Here is a 14,967-nt window from a genome sequence, read left to right as displayed (position 1 = left end):
CCAAAAATCAGACAATGTGTTTATCAGACTTCCTAACAGCAACAAGGAGCCGAATAACAGATCCGATCCAGTCATGATTGTCTTTTCTCATTTCCCATCTGCTGCATGAGCTCACAACAAACAAAATATATCATTTTAAGATTTATTCATTCATCTCAAAAGACTTAAAATGTTTTTGTCACTTTCTGAAATGACCTGGAGAAGAGAAGAGTTGTAATTTGACCTGAATTTCCAGCTCTGATTGTATTTGTCAACCAATATCAAGCAGGAAAATGGGAAAGACTAACCAGAATCACATCAAGTTTAAATGCAGCTGTCCTGTAAAAAAGAAAAGAAAAGGTGGGAACCACACAGAAATATCAAAATAAAGAAGATTTTTGTAATAAAAACAAAACTCAAGGAGCTAAAGCAAAGCAGTAACAGAGCCTGAAGGCAGGGCTGGGTTTACTTCCATTTACCACTGACATGAAAAGCCATTGATGGGACGTAAAACATGTCTATCTTCATTTTTTTTCTTCTTTCCATCTAAATGATTTAAACACTCTTCACTGAACTGAGACCGGATGGACATTCACCGTGTCTGAATGGTACGGGTTAGATGCAGTTGATAGCATAAGTATTGGCACAGTATGTTTCCACGTTAGAGGACACACGGACAAATGTAGAAAAGAAAACGTCTCAATACTTACGATACAAACTCCATGACGTGCAGCGATGGAACTGAAAGTGGGCCTAACAGTCTGCTTGGTGGGCACGTTTACTCTCTGGAAAGTGAATTGGGGGATATTTTGGAGACCACCCAGAGGGTCAGATGTGCTCTGGAAAGTAAATACTCCTACATATACACACCAACATAAACTGACACGTTCTGAAGCTAAAGTCACACAATTAACTCTAAATCCTGCAGCAGCGCTACGCAGTCTAATGAAACCAAGTCAAAGAGTTTATTTTATACAAGCATGGAGCTTTAACCGTCACGTTTTCATTAATGGGCAGCTTGAAGCAACCGCTGTTTGAATTATTCTGCAGAAAAGTTCCTTGTTTTTCTCTCCTCTCATCAAATTTCCCTGCAGCTGAAAATGAATTTAGCTTTATTTCTACCAAGTGAGACGACTGGAGAACAAATCCATGTGAGAGAAACTTCTGTTCGGTCCCATCCGTGGAGCCGCCTGGCAGGGACCTCCTGCAGACGCCTCTATTTGATGAAGCTGTAGACAAACGAGCCGAGGACGATGGCCAGAATCACGCAGCAGCAGAAGATCATCATTTGTTTCTGGAGAGGAGGAAGAGAGGAGGGGAGAGGGTGTTAAATAAAACCAGGCGAACCGATCCAGGATCGTTACCGGCATCGCGTCACCTACTGCAGCCAGAAAATTTCTCATACATACAGAAATGCACTGTTCACAGATCCAAGCTTTACTTCTGTTTCAGAGCATAAGAGGGAGTTAAACCGCGGTTCTCGGCTGCTGTCCTGCAGCTTTTAGTTGTTTCCCTGCTCCAATACACAGATTTTATTTAAATAGATCCAACAACTTCTTGTCAGCATCTTCAAAACGGCCCATTAATTCCTGCATGGGACTGAATCTGCCCCTGATGTCCTTCACTTGTAGAAACAGGGACTGATCTTGACTTTGTACCTCAGCATCATCAGGTGCTTCAGCTTTTTACCCACAATGCACCTTCCACAGGTTGAGCAGACCTGGATGTTGTCTCGGAACTCAAATGGGGTCTTTCCTCCTGATATTTCCCTGATGATGCGGTGCAGGGCTTGGCTGCAGGTCTGTAAGTCTTTAAGAAGTTTAAAGGTAGATGTGAAGGATGAGATGGAACCTCCAGTGGACGGAGCATTCGCTCTTCAGCTGCTCTGTAGCACAGCATCATCGTCTTGTCAGCTTCATCAGAGGCCTCCTAAAGCAGACAGTGTGTTGAAGCAGAGGAGCGGGTCTGGTCCTCCGCCTGCAGAGTTGCTGTTAATAGTGACAATAATAACTTTATTTACACAAACAGAATCAGGAAAGTATGGTGGCCCTGAAGCACAAACCACAACTACCGATTAAAAACACGACAAGTTAAAAAGATGACACCGAACTAAGAAACAGTACAACCTGGAAATGATGACAAATAGAAAATCTGTCCTTTGTTTCTTCCTGTAGTTTTTTGTCGTTGTGTTTTTAAATTGTTGGGGGTTTTTTTAACTGTTGTTTTCAGTTTGTATTTGTGTTTGTTGAACTTGTAGTTGTGGTTTTGTACATCCGGGCCGCCGCAGAAAGGCTTCAAAACAAAACTATGTTTTCACAGGAGATGTAAAATGAGATCTTGACTCTGCTGACCCGATTTTCTCCAGCTGCTCGTCGCAGAGTTCTCAGGCTTTCACGGCAAAAACTCAAATTCAAATGTGATCTTCAGTCCAGTATCTGGGACAAAACAGTCCTTAGCCAGACGATGTCTGGAACCTGTAGGTACGGCAGAGATCGCCGCAGGTATGACTTACTGTGATGATCCTCTCTACTCCATAAATCACACAGTGCACTGAAGGAACGGTGTGTCAAATACAGCATCGCTCTGCTGACCATCGGATACTTCCACCCACACAGCCGGCCTTACTGACAGTTTTCACATGACACCTCATCAGGTTGGTGGAACGTGAAGGTGTGGACAAACCAGCTGGTTGTTTACCACAATGTGTGATGATCGTGGACTTTATGAAAGACAGAGAGGATAGTGTTTGAGTTTTTAGTGACTGCTTGGTAAAAGATTTGTAAACTACTTCAAGTATTGCATATGTAATCATCAAGTTCGTCGACATGGGTCGACCGAGACGGAGTACAGGGAGGCAGTCAAGAGACTGGTCACACGGATAACGTCTTACTGAACACCAACAAAATGAAAGGGATATGACGGACTGGAGGCAAAGACGAGCGGACCACGCCTCGCTTTAGATTAAGGGTCTGCTAGACGCTGACAATGGAAACACAGACGATAGAAACACAGACGATGGAAACGCAGACGATGGAAACGCAGACGATTAAAATGGAGACGATCAAGACACAGACGATGGAAACGCAGATGATGGAAACGCAGACGATGGAAACGCAGACGATGAAAATGGAGACGATAAAAAACAGATGACGGAAACAGAGACGATGGAAATGGAGACGATAAAGAAAAAGACGATGGAAACGCAGATGATGGAAACCCAGACGATGGAAACCCAGACGATGGAAACACGGACGATTGAAACACGGACGATGGAAACGTAGACGATGAAAATGGAGACGATGAAAACACAGACGATGGAAACCCAGACGATGGAAATGGAGACGATAAAGAAAAAGACGATGGAAACGCAGATGATGGAAACCCAGACGATGGAAACCCAGACGATGGAAACACGGACGATTGAAACACGGACGATGGAAACGTAGACGATGAAAATGGAGACGATGAAGACACAGATGATGGAAACGCAAATGATGGAAACGGAGATGATGGAAACGCAGACGATGGAAACGCAGATGATGGAAATGGAGACGATAAAGAAAAAGACGATGGAAACGCAGATGATGGAAACCCAGACGATGGAAACACAGACGATGGAAACACGGACGATGGAAACGTAGACGATGAAAATGGAGACGATAAAGACACAGATGATGGAAACGCAAATGATGGAAACGCAGATGATGGAAACGCAGACGATGGAAACGCAGACGATAAAAATGGAGACGATAAAAAACAGATGATGGAAACAGAGACGATGGAAATGGAGACGATAAAGAAACAGACGATGGAAACGCAGACAATAGTAACGCAGATGATGGAAACGCAGATGATGGAAACACGGACGATGGAAATGTAGATGATGGAAACACAGACGGTGGAAACGGAGACGATGGAAACGCAGACGATGAAAATGGAGACGATAAAGAAACAGACGATGGAAACGCAGACGATGAAAATGGAGACGATAAAGAAACAGACGATGGAAACGCAGACAATAGTAACGCAGATGATGGAAACACGGACGATGGAAATGTAGATGATGGAAACACAGACGGTGGAAACGGAGACGATGAAAACGCAGACGATGAAAACAGAGACGATGGAAACGCAGACGGTGGAAACGCAGACGGTGGAAACGGAGACGATGGAAACGCAGACGATGGAAACCCAGACGATGGAAATGGAGACGATGAAAACACAGACGGTGGAAACACAGACGATGGAAACGCAGAGGATGGAAATGGAGACGATGAAAACGCAGATGATGGAAATGGAGACGATAAAGAAAAAGACGATGGAAACGCAGATGATGGAAATGGAGACGATAAAGAAAAAGACGATGGAAACGCAGATGATGGAAACCCAGACGATGGAAACACAGACGATGGAAACACGGACGATGGAAACACGGACGATGGAAACGTAGACGATGAAAATGGAGACGATAAAGACACAGATGATGGAAACGCAAATGATGGAAACGCAGATGATGGAAACGCAGACGATGGAAACGCAGACGATAAAAATGGAGACGATAAAAAACAGATGATGGAAACAGAGACGATGGAAATGGAGACGATAAAGAAACAGACGATGGAAACGCAGACGATGGAAACGCAGACAATAGTAACGCAAACGATGGAAATGTAGATGATGGAAACACAGACGGTGGAAACGGAGACGATGGAAACGGAGACGATGGAAACGCAGACGATGGAAACGCAGACTGTGGAAACGGAGACGATGGAAACGCAGATGATGGAAATTGAGACGATGGAAATGCAGACGATGGAAACGCAGACGATGGAAACGCAGATGATGGAAATGGAGATGATAAAGAAACAGACAATGGGAACCCAGACGATGGAAACACAGACAATGGAAACGCAGACGATGAAAATGGAGACGATAAAGAAACAGACGATGGAAACGCAGACGATGAAAACACAGAAGATGGAAACACAGACGGTGGAAATGGAGACGATGGAAATGGAGATGATGGAAATGCAGACGATGGAAACGCAGACGATGGAAATGGAGATGATGGAAATTGAGACGATGGAAATGCAGACGATGGAAACGCAGACGATGGAAACGCAGATGATGGAAATGGAGATGATAAAGAAACAGACGATGGGAACCCAGACGATGGAAACCCAGACGATGGAAACACAGACAATGGAAACGCAGACGATGAAAATGGAGACGATAAAGAAACAGACGATGGAAACGCAGACGATGAAAACACAGAAGATGGAAACACAGACGGTGGAAATGGAGACGATGGAAATGGAGATGATGGAAATGCAGACGATGGAAACGCAGACGATGAAAACAGAGACGATGGAAACGCAGACGGTGGAAACGGAGACGATGGAAACGCAGACGATGGAAACCCAGACGATGGAAATGGAGACGATGAAAACACAGACGGTGGAAACACAGACGATGGAAACGCAGAGGATGGAAATGGAGACGATGAAAACGCAGATGATGGAAATGGAGACGATAAAGAAAAAGACGATGGAAACGCAGATGATGGAAACCCAGACGATGGAAACACAGACGATGGAAACACGGACGATGGAAACACGGACGATGGAAACGTAGACGATGAAAATGGAGACGATAAAGACACAGATGATGGAAACGCAAATGATGGAAACGCAGATGATGGAAACGCAGACGATAAAAATGGAGACGATAAAAAACAGATGATGGAAACAGAGACGATGGAAATGGAGACGATAAAGAAACAGACGATGGAAACGCAGACAATAGTAACGCAAACGATGGAAATGTAGATGATGGAAACACAGACGGTGGAAACGGAGACGATGGAAACGCAGACGATGGAAACGCAGACTGTGGAAACGGAGACGATGGAAACGCAGATGATGGAAATTGAGACGATGGAAATGCAGACGATGGAAACGCAGACGATTGAAACGCAGATGATGGAAATGGAGATGATAAAGAAACAGACGATGGGAACCCAGACGATGGAAACCCAGACGATGGAAACACAGACAATGGAAACGCAGACGATGAAAATGGAGACGATAAAGAAACAGACGATGGAAACGCAGACGATGAAAACACAGAAGATGGAAACACAGACGGTGGAAATGGAGACGATGGAAATGGAGATGATGGAAATGCAGACGATGGAAACGCAGACGATGGAAACGCAGACGATGAAAACAGAGACGATGGAAACGCAGACGGTGGAAACGGAGACGATGGAAACGTAGATGATGGAAACCCAGACGATGGAAACACAGACGATGGAAACACAGACGGTGGAAATGGAGACGATGGAAATGGAGACGGTGGAAACGCAGACGATGGAAACGCAGACGATGAAAATGGAAACGATAAAGAAACAGACGATGGAAACGCAAACGATGAAAATGGAGACGATAAAGGAACAGACGATGGAAACGCAGACAATAGTAACGCAGATGATGGAAACACGGATGATGGAAACGTAGACGATGAAAATGGAGACGATAAAGACACAGATGATGGAAACGCAAATGATGGAAACGCAGATGATGGAAACGCAGACGATGGAAACGCAGACGATAAAAATGGAGACGATAAAAAACAGATGATGGAAACAGAGACGATGGAAATGGAGACGATAAAGAAACAGACGATGGAAACGCAGACAATAGTAACGCAAACGATGGAAATGTAGATGATGGAAACACAGACGGTGGAAACGGAGACGATGGAAACGCAGACGATGGAAACGCAGACTGTGGAAACGGAGACGATGGAAACGCAGATGATGGAAATTGAGACGATGGAAATGCAGACGATGGAAACGCAGACGATGGAAACGCAGATGATGGAAATGGAGATGATAAAGAAACAGACGATGGGAACCCAGACGATGGAAACACAGACAATGGAAACGCAGACGATGAAAATGGAGACAATAAAGAAACAGATGATGGAAACGCAGACGATTAAAACACAGAAGATGGAAACACAGACGGTGGAAATGGAGACGATGGAAATGGAGATGATGGAAATGCAGACGATGGAAACGCAGACGATGGAAATGGAGATGATGGAAACGCAGATAATGGAAATGGAGACGATGGAAACGCAGAGGATGAAAATGGAGACGATAAAGACACAAACGATGGAAACGCAGACGATGGAAACGCAGACGATGAATATGGAGACGATAAAGAAACAGACGATGGAAACTCAAACGATGAAAATGGAAACGATAAAGAAACAGACGATGGAAACCCAGACGATGGAAACCCAGACGATGGAAACACAGACAATGGAAACGCAGACGATGAAAATGGAGACGATAAAGAAACAGACGATGGCAACGCAGACGATGAAAACACAGAAGATGGAAACACAGACGGTGGAAATGGAGACGATGGAAATGGAGATGATGGAAATGCAGACGATGGAAACGCAGACGATGGAAATGGAGATGATGGAAACGCAGATAATGGAAATGGAGACGATGGAAACGCAGCGGATGAAAATGGAGACGATAAAGACACAAACGATGGAAATACAGACGATGGAAACGCAGACGATGAAAATGGAGACGATAAAGAAACAGACGATGGAAACGCAAATGATGAAAATGGAAACGATAAAGAAACAGACGATGGAAACGCAAACGATGAAAATGGAAACGATAAAGAAACAGACGATGGAAACCCAGACGATGGAAACCCAGACGATGGAAACACAGACAATGGAAACGCAGACGATGAAAATGGAGACGATAAAGAAAAAGACGATGGAAACGCAGACGATGAAAACACAGAAGATGGAAACACAGACGATAGAAACGCAGACGATGGAAATGGAGATGATGGAAATGCAGACAATGGAAACGCAGACGATGAAAATGGAGACGATAAAGAAACAGACGATGGAAACGCAGACGATGAAAACACAGAAGATGGAAACACAGACGGTGGAAATGGAGACGATGGAAATGGAGATGATGGAAATGCAGACGATGGAAACGCAGACGATGGAAATGGAGATGATGGAAATTGAGACGATGGAAATGCAGACGATGGAAACGCAGACGATGGAAACGCAGATGATGGAAATGGAGATGATAAAGAAACAGACGATGGGAACCCAGACGATGGAAACCCAGACGATGGAAACACAGACAATGGAAACGCAGACGATGAAAATGGAGACGATAAAGAAACAGACGATGGAAACGCAGACGATGAAAACACAGAAGATGGAAACACAGACGGTGGAAATGGAGACGATGGAAATGGAGATGATGGAAATGCAGACGATGGAAACGCAGACGATGAAAACAGAGACGATGGAAACGCAGACGGTGGAAACGGAGACGATGGAAACGCAGACGATGGAAACCCAGACGATGGAAATGGAGACGATGAAAACACAGACGGTGGAAACACAGACGATGGAAACGCAGAGGATGGAAATGGAGACGATGAAAACGCAGATGATGGAAATGGAGACGATAAAGAAAAAGACGATGGAAACGCAGATGATGGAAACCCAGACGATGGAAACACAGACGATGGAAACACGGACGATGGAAACACGGACGATGGAAACGTAGACGATGAAAATGGAGACGATAAAGACACAGATGATGGAAACGCAAATGATGGAAACGCAGATGATGGAAACGCAGACGATAAAAATGGAGACGATAAAAAACAGATGATGGAAACAGAGACGATGGAAATGGAGACGATAAAGAAACAGACGATGGAAACGCAGACAATAGTAACGCAAACGATGGAAATGTAGATGATGGAAACACAGACGGTGGAAACGGAGACGATGGAAACGCAGACGATGGAAACGCAGACTGTGGAAACGGAGACGATGGAAACGCAGATGATGGAAATTGAGACGATGGAAATGCAGACGATGGAAACGCAGACGATTGAAACGCAGATGATGGAAATGGAGATGATAAAGAAACAGACGATGGGAACCCAGACGATGGAAACCCAGACGATGGAAACACAGACAATGGAAACGCAGACGATGAAAATGGAGACGATAAAGAAACAGACGATGGAAACGCAGACGATGAAAACACAGAAGATGGAAACACAGACGGTGGAAATGGAGACGATGGAAATGGAGATGATGGAAATGCAGACGATGGAAACGCAGACGATGGAAACGCAGACGATGAAAACAGAGACGATGGAAACGCAGACGGTGGAAACGGAGACGATGGAAACGTAGATGATGGAAACCCAGACGATGGAAACACAGACGATGGAAACACAGACGGTGGAAATGGAGACGATGGAAATGGAGACGGTGGAAACGCAGACGATGGAAACGCAGACGATGAAAATGGAAACGATAAAGAAACAGACGATGGAAACGCAAACGATGAAAATGGAGACGATAAAGGAACAGACGATGGAAACGCAGACAATAGTAACGCAGATGATGGAAACACGGATGATGGAAACGTAGACGATGAAAATGGAGACGATAAAGACACAGATGATGGAAACGCAAATGATGGAAACGCAGATGATGGAAACGCAGACGATGGAAACGCAGACGATAAAAATGGAGACGATAAAAAACAGATGATGGAAACAGAGACGATGGAAATGGAGACGATAAAGAAACAGACGATGGAAACGCAGACAATAGTAACGCAAACGATGGAAATGTAGATGATGGAAACACAGACGGTGGAAACGGAGACGATGGAAACGCAGACGATGGAAACGCAGACTGTGGAAACGGAGACGATGGAAACGCAGATGATGGAAATTGAGACGATGGAAATGCAGACGATGGAAACGCAGACGATGGAAACGCAGATGATGGAAATGGAGATGATAAAGAAACAGACGATGGGAACCCAGACGATGGAAACACAGACAATGGAAACGCAGACGATGAAAATGGAGACAATAAAGAAACAGATGATGGAAACGCAGACGATTAAAACACAGAAGATGGAAACACAGACGGTGGAAATGGAGACGATGGAAATGGAGATGATGGAAATGCAGACGATGGAAACGCAGACGATGGAAATGGAGATGATGGAAACGCAGATAATGGAAATGGAGACGATGGAAACGCAGAGGATGAAAATGGAGACGATAAAGACACAAACGATGGAAACGCAGACGATGGAAACGCAGACGATGAATATGGAGACGATAAAGAAACAGACGATGGAAACTCAAACGATGAAAATGGAAACGATAAAGAAACAGACGATGGAAACCCAGACGATGGAAACCCAGACGATGGAAACACAGACAATGGAAACGCAGACGATGAAAATGGAGACGATAAAGAAACAGACGATGGCAACGCAGACGATGAAAACACAGAAGATGGAAACACAGACGGTGGAAATGGAGACGATGGAAATGGAGATGATGGAAATGCAGACGATGGAAACGCAGACGATGGAAATGGAGATGATGGAAACGCAGATAATGGAAATGGAGACGATGGAAACGCAGCGGATGAAAATGGAGACGATAAAGACACAAACGATGGAAATACAGACGATGGAAACGCAGACGATGAAAATGGAGACGATAAAGAAACAGACGATGGAAACGCAAATGATGAAAATGGAAACGATAAAGAAACAGACGATGGAAACGCAAACGATGAAAATGGAAACGATAAAGAAACAGACGATGGAAACCCAGACGATGGAAACCCAGACGATGGAAACACAGACAATGGAAACGCAGACGATGAAAATGGAGACGATAAAGAAAAAGACGATGGAAACGCAGACGATGAAAACACAGAAGATGGAAACACAGACGATAGAAACGCAGACGATGGAAATGGAGATGATGGAAATGCAGACGATGGAAACGCAGACGATGGAAATGGAGATGATGGAAACGCAGATAATGGAAATGGAGACGATGGAAACGCAGCGGATGAAAATGGAGACGATAAAGACACAAACGATGGAAACGCAGACGATGGAAACGCAGACGATTAAAATGGAGACGATAAAGAATCAGACGATGAAAATGGAAACGATAAAGAAACAGACGATGGAAACGCAGACAATAGTAACGCAGATGATGGAAACGCAGATGATGGAAACACGGACGATGGAAATGTAGATGATGGAAACACAGACGGTGGAAACGGAGACGATAGAAACGCAGACGATGAAAATGGAGACGATAAAGAAACAGACGATGGAAACGCAGACGATGAAAACACAGAAGATGGAAACACAGACGGTGGAAATGGACACGATGGAAATGGAGACGGTGGAAACGCAGACGATGGAAACGCAGACGATGAAAATGGAGACGATAAAGAAACAGACGATGGAAACGCAAACGATGAAAATGGAGACGATAAAGAAACAGACGATGGAAACGCAGACGATGGAAACGCAGACAATAGTAACGCAGATGATGGAAACACGGATGATGGAAACGTAGACGATGAAAATGGAGACGATAAAGACACAGATGATGGAAACGCAAATGATGGAAACGCAGATGATGGAAACGCAGACGATGGAAACGCAGACGATAAAAATGGAGACGATAAAAAACAGATGATGGAAACAGAGACGATGTAAATGGAGACGATAAAGAAACAGACGATGGAAACGCAGACAATAGTAACGCAAACGATGGAAATGTAGATGATGGAAACACAGACGGTGGAAACGGAGACGATGGAAACGCAGACGATGGAAACGCAGACTGTGGAAACGGAGACGATGGAAACGCAGATGATTGAAATTGATACGATGGAAATGCAGACGATTGAAACGCAGACGATGGAAACGCAGATTATGGAAATGGAGACGATGGAAACGCAGCGGATGAAAATGGAGACGATAAAGACACAAACGATGGAAACGCAGACGATGGAAACGCAGACGATTAAAATGGAGACGATAAAGAAACAGACGATGAAAATGGAAACGATAAAGAAACAGACGATGGAAACGCAGACAATAGTAACGCAGATGATGGAAACGCAGATGATGGAAACACGGACGATGGAAATGTAGATGATGGAAACACAGACGGTGGAAACGGAGACGATAGAAACGCAGACGATGAAAATGGAGACGATAAAGAAACAGACGATGGAAACGCAGACGATGAAAACACAGAAGATGGAAACACAGACAGTGGAAATGGAGACGATGGAAATGGAGACGGTGGAAACGCAGACGATGGAAACGCAGACGATGGAAACGCAGATGATGGAAATGGAGATGATAAAGAAACAGACGATGGGAACCCAGACGATGGAAACCCAGACGATGGAAACACAGACAATGGAAACGCAGACGATGAAAAGGGAGACGATAAAGAAACAGACGATGGAAACGCAAATGATGGAAACGCAGATGATGGAAACGCAGACGATGGAAACGCAGACGATAAAAATGGAGACGATAAAGAAACAGACGATGGAAACGCAGACAATAGTAACGCAAACGATGGAAATGTAGATGATGGAAACACAGACGGTGGAAACGGAGACGATGGAAACGCAGATGATGGAAATTGAGACGATGGAAATGCAGACGATGGAAACGCAGACGATGGAAACGCAGATTATGGAAATGGAGACGATGGAAACGCAGCGGATGAAAATGGAGACGATAAAGACACAAACGATGGAAACGCAGACGATGGAAACGCAGACGATTAAAATGGAGACGATAAAGAAACAGACGATGGAAACGCAGACAATAGTAACGCAGATGATGGAAACGCAGATGATGGAAACACGGACGGTGGAAACGGAGACGATGGAAATGGAGACGATAAAGAAACAGACGATAGAAACGCAGACGATGAAAACACAGAAGATGGAAACACAGACGGTGGAAATGGAGACGATGGAAATGGAGACGGTGGAAACGCAGACGATGGAAACGCAGACGATGAAAATGGAGACGATAAAGAAACAGACGATGGAAACGCAAACGATGAAAATGGAGACGATAAAGAAACAGACGATGGAAACGCAGACGATGGAAACGCAGACAATAGTAACGCAGATGATGGAAACACGGATGATGGAAACGTAGACGATGAAAATGGAGACGATAAAGACACAGATGATGGAAACGCAAATGATGGAAACGCAGATGATGGAAACGCAGACGATGAAAATGGAGACGATAAAAAACAGATGATGGAAACAGACGATGGAAATGGAGACGATAAAGAAACAGACGATGGAAACGCAGACAATAGTAACGCAAACGATGGAAATGTAGATGATGGAAACACAGACGGTGGAAACGGAGACGATGGAAACGCAGATGATGGAAACGCAGACTGTGGAAACGGAGACGATGGAAACGCAGATGATGGAAATTGAGACGATGGAAATGCAGACGATGGAAACGCAGACGATGGAAACGCAGATGATGGAAATGGAGATGATAAAGAAACAGACGATGGGAACCCAGACGATGGAAACCCAGACGATGGAAACACAGACAATGGAAACGCAGACGATGGAAACGCAGACGATGAAAATGGAGACGATAAAGAAACAAACGATGGAAACGCAGACGATGGAAACGCAGACGATGAAAATGGAGACGATAAAGAAACCGACGATGGAAACGCAGACGATGAAAACACAGAAGATGGAAACACAGACGGTGGAAATGGAGACGATGGAAATGGAGATGATGGAAATGCAGACGATGGAAACGCAGACGATGGAAATGGAGATGATGGAAACGCAGATAATGGAAATGGAGACGATGGAAACGCAGAGGATGAAAATGGAGACGATAAAGACACAAACGATGGAAACGCAGACGATGGAAACGCAGACGATGAAAATGGAGACGATAAAGAAACAGACGATGGAAACGCAAACGATGAAAATGGAAACGATAAAGAAACAGACGATGGAAACCCAGACGATGGAAACCCAGACGATGGAAACACAGACAATGGAAACGCAGACGATGAAAATGGAGACGATAAAGAAACAGACGATGGCAACGCAGACGATGAAAACACAGAAGATGGAAACACAGACGGTGGAAATGGAGACGATGGAAATGGAGATGATGGAAATGCAGACGATGGAAACGCAGACGATGGAAATGGAGATGATGGAAACGCAGATAATGGAAATGGAGACGATGGAAACGCAGCGGATGAAAATGGAGACGATAAAGACACAAACGATGGAAACGCAGACGATGGAAACGCAGACGATGAAGATGGAGACGATAAAGAAACAGACGATGGAAACGCAAACGATGAAAATGGAAACGATAAAGAAACAGACGATGGAAACGCAAACGATGAAAATGGAAACGATAAAGAAACAGACGATGGAAACACAGACAATGGAAACGCAGACGATGAAAATGGAGACGATACAGAAACAGACGATGGAAACGCAGACGATGAAAACACAGAAGATGGAAACACAGACGGTGGAAATGGAGACGATGGAAATGGAGACGGTGGAAATGCAGACGATGGAAACGCAGACGATGAAAATGGAGACGATAAAGAAACAGACGATGGAAACGCAGACGATGAAAATGGAGACGATAAAGAAACAGACGATGGAAACGCAGACAATAATAACGCAGATGATGGAAACACGGACGAGGGAAATGTAGATGATGGAAACACAGATGGTGGAAACGGAGACGATGGAAACGCAGACGATGAAAACAGAGACGATGGAAACGCAGACGGTGGAAACGGAGACGATGGAAACGCAGACGATGGAAACCCAGACGATGGAAATGGAGACGATGAAAACACAGACGGTGGAAACACAGACAATGGAAACGCAGAGGATGGAAATGGAGACGATGAAAACGCAGATGATGGAAATGGAGACGATGAAGAAAAAGACGATGGAAACGCAGATGATGGAAACCCAGACGATGGAAACACAGACGATGGAAACACGGAC

At 44.5% G+C, this 14,967-nt stretch overlaps 1 protein-coding gene across 1 annotated transcript in view; it reads right to left on the bottom strand.

Annotated features, from left to right (window-relative positions):
• Position 1: 1 nt before the first annotated feature.
• The window catches only part of stx3a (syntaxin 3a), a 57,270-nt gene continuing 42,304 nt past the window's right edge, over positions 2-14,967 (bottom strand). The window contains exon 9 of the mRNA XM_079265034.1: positions 2-1,273. Within this exon, the coding sequence (XP_079121160.1) occupies positions 1,196-1,273 (78 nt within the window). The 3' untranslated portion in view covers positions 2-1,195. The remainder of the gene's footprint in view (positions 1,274-14,967) is intronic.

This window comes from Telmatherina bonti (genome assembly GCF_933228915.1).
Source record: "Telmatherina bonti genome assembly, chromosome: 3".
Taxonomy (NCBI): Eukaryota; Metazoa; Chordata; class Actinopteri; order Atheriniformes; family Telmatherinidae; genus Telmatherina; species Telmatherina bonti.
The sequence above is the reverse complement of the archived record's forward strand: the minus strand, read 5'-3'. Positions and strand labels throughout refer to the sequence as shown.